A 7,321-nucleotide genomic window follows, 5' to 3' on the forward strand; every position below is an offset into this window, starting at 1 on the left:
AGGCGTGAGCCACTGCGCCCAGCCTTTTTGTTGTTGTTAATGGCACTGTAGCTAAGAGAAATGAGCGTCATTGCCCATATGAGTACTCCTGTTTTTATATACTCTGTAGACATGGAAATATATCACTTAAATAATCATCTTATTTGTCAGGGGAGCGAAGAGAAGATCTTGTGTTTCTTGACACTGAATCAATTGCAGCAATTGTGTCTAAAGTCTGCAATACTTGAACCCATAAAATCTGGACATTCAGTTAATATACTGACAAAAATTGTTAGTTTAGTGACCTGCTGACTTTTTACTTAATAGATTAGCATGCATTCAATTATTTTTAAGGACCTGGCGCAGTTGGTATGGAACAAAGTGGAGTATAAAGCTAAACTCTGTGGCACCAGAGGCAACTATATTTTACTATTTCCCTGAAATATTTTATAATTCTCAAATTACAATACTAAAAATAAGTATAGACTTTTCATGATGAGTTTGAAGATAATATTAAAGAAAGAAAGTAAACAGGAATATTAAAAGATGTTTAGCTCAATATTTTCATTTTTGGCACTGGCAGAAAATTCACTGCAAACTCAGGTCGTCGGCTCTTCTATTGTGTACTGTTTCTACGTTTTATACTCCTTGGAATTATGAAATGCTTCACTATGTGAAACTGAAAACTTATTTGAAGAGTTAAATAAGCATATTTGAGTCCCCAAATACTTACCCACCTGTAAAATGTGAGAAAATGCCAATGTTGTATAAATACTTTTGTCCTATTCTAAAAATACTTTACAAAACATTGACTCAACAAATATCAATACAACAAAAACGTTTTTAAATTTAATGAATGATGGCCTGTAATTACTAGTTGCTTTCCTTTCCCTGAAATTTTAAGTAAAATAAACCAAAAACTAAGAAAACCCTTATTTTAGATGAGATTTTAGTAAAATTTTAATCTACAATAAATCAAAACATTAACATTAAAACATATATGAATTATGTGTGAATGAAAAGTAACACTTTCATTATAGCAATTAAAGGGATTAAAATTGTTAAATGTGAGAAAGCCTTGAATTTAGAGTCTAGTTGAGCTGTTTGAGGACAAGTTGAATTATTCCAATTATTACGGAGTTCCTTTGACTAAAGTCATGTGGATATTTTAAATAAGTTCTTAATATAATATCAAGTGTACTAAAGGTTGTGAAATGGGTAATTGTAATGATAAAAAATAGTTTCCTTTATAAAATAATTGTTAAAATTTTTGAAAGTTTTGGATTTTGTACATATATATTGCAATTATACGTTAATGTAATATAATATTTAAAAATTCTCAGGCTTCTGCTAGAACTATAATATATGCCTTAAAATAATAAATATTAGCTAAATCTTGCTTAGAATCAATGTTCAACTCATTATTGAAATTTTTCTGTGAAAAACAGACCTGAAAATATTTAAGTATCCATTATTCCTACAAACTTTTTGTATATCCTCTTTATTGTTTTTCTTGTATTAAGTCGTGCATCTAGAAGGAGCTCCTAACCTAATAATTTTTGGTTAAGGTTGGGGATAACAGAAATGTTGCTTTTCATATTTTATGAATTTGTATTATGTGTTAAGCTCTTAGCGACATTGTCTTGTTTGAATTTTATGAAGTACATAATATTCTAATTATAAGAGTTTTCAACATGAACCTCAAACAGTTAAATACTGGCTCAGTGTAAACTGTCACTAAGTAGTGGAGTCAGAACTTAATCATACCGTCTCTGGAAGTACCAGCGATAAGTGTAAGTAACTTAATTTAGAAATTCAACTAAGTTACAAAATGGGATGTGTGTACAGGAGAACATCTGGACAGAAGAAATGGAGTTTGCATTTCTTTGATAAGTATGATTGCTTCGGAGCCCCTATCCCACACCTTCTTTACAATAAGGTCCACATCTCCGTCTTCTTATTCTACATTGTTTCGTAGGTTTGGGTAAATTTTCTTCACGAAATTAATCTTTGCGAATGGAGAATTGCCTCTGCTATTTTTCTGTTTTCAGTGTTACCGTAGTTCTGAGTACCTAATACCTGTCCAATACACATTTGAATTGATAGAGTAAATAAATGAGTAAAGGTCAGACATCCTAAGAAATATTTCAGATCTCACTGTAGTCATTAACAATTATTCTTTGAGTATACAATATGAAATTATATAGATGTATAGATCAAATATGTATGACCTTGCAATATACTTAATGCATTCTAAAGGCTTTGTGGTTTGAGCTTTGTCTGTTAATGAAAAAATCAAAGTCTTTCAATGACCAAATTCTGTGTATTTTCAGAGATCATCTATAGCTGGGTATTTAATGAGTTCCCTTCCTTTGTGGCGGAAGACAGCCGGCGGTTCATTTCCCAGGAGACAGGCAACCTTTATATTTCTAAAGTCCAAACATCAGATGTTGGCAGCTATATTTGTCTGGTGAAAAACACAGTGACGAATGCTCGAGTGCTTAGTCCTCCAACACCACTCACTCTGCGTAATGATGGTAAGTTGCTTGGCCCATTAAAATGGTGAGCCAACTCAAATTTTGAAAGTAAAGATGTATTCATTTTTTTTTAAGAATTCGAACTTACAAATAAAAAGGCATTTGCCGTATTTAGAAATTTTACATTTTTAGGTCATGATTATGCATGCCTTAGAATAAAAGTTTTGACATAAGAAAGTGATGATCCATGCATGAGAAATATTCTCCATAATGCTACTCTAATGCTAGAAAGGGAGAAATAATCTGAAAAAAGAACCATAATAGAGACTCCACAGTTCTTTCCTTTGCTCTTAAGTGCCTCTATATAACATATGTGTATGAATTGCAGGCATTTTTATGGATTCAGTTTTCATTACATTTTTATTTGAGCTGCCTTTAAATCGAATGTTCAGTTTTTAATACTTCATGGTATAGTTATAATTGTTATTATTACTTTTCCAATAATAGGAGCAGTTGGAACTTTAACTTTTAAATGGAAATCAGGCAGAAGTGATGATTCTATAATTATAGGTATTGCCATCTATCCAAAGTATCTTCAAATTTAAGCACCTCATTTGTATTTATAGACATTTACAGTTAAGCATTGCATTAAAGAAGTCAAGCGCTATATTACCATTGATTTATGATGTGCAGTTTGCTCTGTCATGCATTAAAAAAATCTGTGCAGGCATTATTAAGAAGTTTGAGAATCCTGATTGATTGTGAAGCTTAAAAAATAATCTGTTTAAGTGCTGTTTTTTTATATGCTTGTTTTTAGAATACAGGCTGCTGGAATGTATGACCAGAGCTATATCACAGGATTTCTGCTTATCACTTAGTTTATTATGGCCTTTGTTGTTTATATGTGTATATACATATAAACATTTATATGTATATGTGTAAATGTTAAGATATGTGTATGTATGTAAACAACAAAATCTATGCAGCTTCATAAACTGTGAAGTATATATTATATATACATATACAGACAGATATATACAGTATTATGTAATGCATATATAATAGTAACAACTTATCAGGTAAAGAGTAAAAATGTCGGGAGGCTGAGGCAGGAGAATTGCCTGTACCCAGGAGGCGGAGGTTGCGGTGAGCCGAGATCACGCCATTGCACTCCAGCCTGGGTAACAAGAGCGAAACTCTGTCTCAAAAAAAAAAAAAAAAAAAGAGTAAAAATGTAATCTTCATTTTAAAGAGGAGAAAGCCAGTATTAAAGAAATGATGAAAATTGCCAAAGGCCTCACAGTTATGTAATGGCTTGGAGGAATATGTGGATAAAACAATGGTGACTTGAAAACCAATTCAGGGGCTACTAAAACTAATTAGCCAAGAGGAATAAATGACTGAACAAAAGCAGTGACTGTAGCACTGGAGCCCAGGAAACATAACTGGGATATTCAGAGGTAGAATTATCAGCATTTGATAATTAATGAATTATGGGCTGTGGAGTAGTAGGAGGCTAGCATATACAACAATTTCAAGGCTTTAGTATGGTTCATTGAATGGATGATGATTCTCTTCACCAGAAAAGAACACAGCTGAAGAAGCAGAGAAGTAAGTAAAAATGAGGAATTGAGTTTTAAATATGAGATACAGTGTACATGGGAAATGCATGTGAAAATTGGCAATAGATATTGAGATTTATATTCCTAATACCCATAAAAGACAGCTGGGCTACAAAAAGAGATTTAAAAGTCATCATTGTTGATTACATCACTATGGAATAAATGCATATATTTTATGCCAACTTCAAGACTCTGTAACAGTGTCTATAGGTTGAGAATTTTTATTTCAGGATTTTCATTTCAGTGGCCTAAAGAAAATTCATATAAGCACATTCTGGATGATTTAGAAAACCAGCTTACAAACTGGTAGGATCACAAAATGGGCATCTATGTCTAGTTTATAATTTATAATATATTTTTCTGAATAATAGAAAAGAAAATACATAAAATATAAAGCACAGCAAAAATATATCTAAATGATATTAGAGCCATGTCAAATCAAGGTTGTAGCAGTAAAAGTAGAAGAAACATTTGGGAGAACTGAGTAATTACAACCTTTGCTGAAGTGACTGGAAGGATTGGGAGGAGCAAATTAGTTGTGGCAAAGCATCACATTAAATCAACTTTTATATATTAGAATTGATTGGTCTTGAAGTAAAACAAGTGAATTCGTAGCTAGCTTTACGTTTGCATGTAAGATACATTAGTAATATATAAGATAGACAGTTAAGAGTAAAAAAAAAAGAAAATAAAAATGAAAGGCAGTTTTATAATTTATCTAATTAAAAACTGAATTGATTCCCCATAAGCTATTTCTCCAAAACTTCTGAGCCTTTTTCTCCCTGATTTCTTAAGAAGTTAAAGCATTCTTATCTGAAAATTGTAACTCTTTTGGCTAACAATTAATTTCATTTTCACTATGATACCTTATACTTGAATAGTGCCTAAGGTCGAGGAAGGTCTTCCACCACCTTTTCACTCCACAGTCCTCTTTCTACACATTGCCCTGCCCATCACAGGGGAGAGTAGCACATGTGTAAGTCAATGTCTATGTGCAAGAGTCTTAAACTTTTGTTTCATGGCCCAGATATATTACTTAACTTTACCTTCTACCTTCCATGGGCAAACATTTCAGGAATAATCATTTGTTGATATTTAAATCCCTTTGCCTCTCTGTCTTCTTTTGCCCTTGTTTGGCAAAACCCCAACTCCAGTGAAGTCAGTTATGCTCTTATTCTGTGACTGCCTCAAGATTCTAAAAGCTGCTTGAAAAGCTAACACTCACCACCAGTTTATGATCATCAATTTCAAGGGGGCTCCCAACATTGCTTTTCAGTCCCACACAGTTTCTGTGGATGGCTTAATCTGCTACTCTCCTCAAAGTTTTTGGAAACTTCTCTGCTTTCCATAGACTGGATTGCCTCAAAATGATCACTTCACAAAAACTATGTAACTTATGAATTCATCTTTCTGCTAGTAAAATTTAAATCTAACTACATCTCAATCTGCATTGTTACCTCCCATCCAGTTTCAGTAGAGATAGTAACCTGTCCATCTTCCTATTACAACGAATTCCTCCATTCTGGACTATTGATAATTATTCCTTCTGGCCTTTCAGAAAATCATGCTGTAAGTCATTCTTCTTATGTAACAAAATGTTAGATCAGTAAACTAATAATTTTTGTCAGTACATTAATTGAAGTGACTGCAGCAGTTGATATTGTTGACACTTTTTTCTTTTACAAATGTCTATATTTTCAACAAGTCATTATCAGAGAAGTACTGTATAAAAGGCTCGATAAAGCAAGTATAAATAAATAAAAACTGCCATTTTAAGTTAACATTTAACAACACCAACAAAAATAACCAGGTGGGAAACATCTGCTAAATTTTGATTACATCATTCAGTAACAGTCTTATTTTATACCAGAAAAGCTACAAAATTTACATTTGTTTTTTCTGTAACCTAAGGCAATTGCTTTCTTGGCTTTTATTTGTCCATTAAAAAAAAATTAAAGAAACACATCCATATTGAATGAATGTAGTGACATAGAAAAACAAAGAAACAGAAAATCCTACTCACCTCTCCCTGCCATTAAATCTCACTCTAGAGAGCCAAACTTCTAACTTCTCTTTTTTTGTTGTTCCATAGGGTTCTCAGAAAATGCTAGAAAATATCTATGCATCTTGGTTAATTAACCTTAAACAATAAATATTTATTTATTCTTTTGATAAGTATGCATAAGTTTCTTCCCTCCTCTATTTTAATATGCATTTTTAGGTTTACTGTTGCTTATCTTTTAAACTTTAATAATATACTTAAGTTTCTACTGTTCTTTTAACTCTTGAAACTAATTCACAACATTTTATGTCATGAAATAAGGATAATTTTATAATTACTTTTTCCTTCATTTTCCTAATGTTATGTTCCTTATGGTTCTTACATTCTTTTTACTTCTACTTTTATTTTGGCAATTCTCTCTAGCAAATACAATCGTATCTTCTATACTTCTTTTTAGACTAACTCTATAAGCTGGAAAATCAATATCTACAGATTATTACTATATAATTATCATTTAATATGATATTGTTCCATGTTTTTAAGCCACTTTCTCGATGTATATTCTACTGGATGTGTTTTTCATAGTAATTGAAACTTAGAATTAAATTTAACCTAAAGAAAAATAAGGCTAGTAACATTAAAAAGATTGTAATACAATTTAGCTTTAATGTTTCCTAAAATTTTGCTGTGCAAAAACAATTAGTAGTTTGGATAACAGTGTTCAGATATGAACGTGAGGTACTACAGTGAAAATTATAATGAAAGCATTGGTGTAGTTAAGAAAGCATGGAGAGAGAGTATAAAATGAGAAGAGAAGCGAGCTTAAGGTCAAGCCTTGACTAATCCAAATTATATTAGGAGGGTAAATAATGAAAATCCCACAAAAGATAATGAGGAGAAGGCAGAGAGATAAAAAGATAATAGGATAATAGGAAAAACAGCAGAGTAGGCTGGGCATGGTGGTTTGTGGCTCATGCCTGTAATCCCAGCACTTTGGGAGGCCGAGTTGGGCAGATCACCTGATGTCAGGAGCTTGAGACTAGCCTGGCCAACATGGTGAAACCCCATCCCTACTAAAAAAAAATACGAAAATTAGCTGGGGATGGTGTTGCTTGCCTGTAATCACAGCTACCCAGGATGCTGAGACAGGAGAATTGCTAGAACCCAGGAGCTGGAGGCTGCAGTGAGCTGAGATCCCACCACTGCACTCCAGCCTGGGCAACCGAGTGACACTCGGTCTC

At 32.7% G+C, this 7,321-nt stretch overlaps 1 protein-coding gene across 1 annotated transcript in view; it reads left to right on the forward strand.

Annotated features, from left to right (window-relative positions):
- The window catches only part of CNTN5 (contactin 5), a 1,396,301-nt gene that overhangs the window by 961,014 nt on the left and 427,966 nt on the right, over positions 1–7,321 (forward strand). The window contains exon 8 of the mRNA XM_017545918.2: positions 2,313–2,516. Within this exon, the coding sequence (XP_017401407.1) occupies positions 2,313–2,516 (204 nt within the window). The remainder of the gene's footprint in view (positions 1–2,312; positions 2,517–7,321) is intronic.

Source organism: Cebus imitator, unplaced genomic scaffold, assembly GCF_001604975.1.
Source record: "Cebus imitator isolate Cc_AM_T3 unplaced genomic scaffold, Cebus_imitator-1.0 Scaffold182, whole genome shotgun sequence".
Lineage (NCBI taxonomy): Eukaryota > Metazoa > Chordata > Mammalia > Primates > Cebidae > Cebus > Cebus imitator.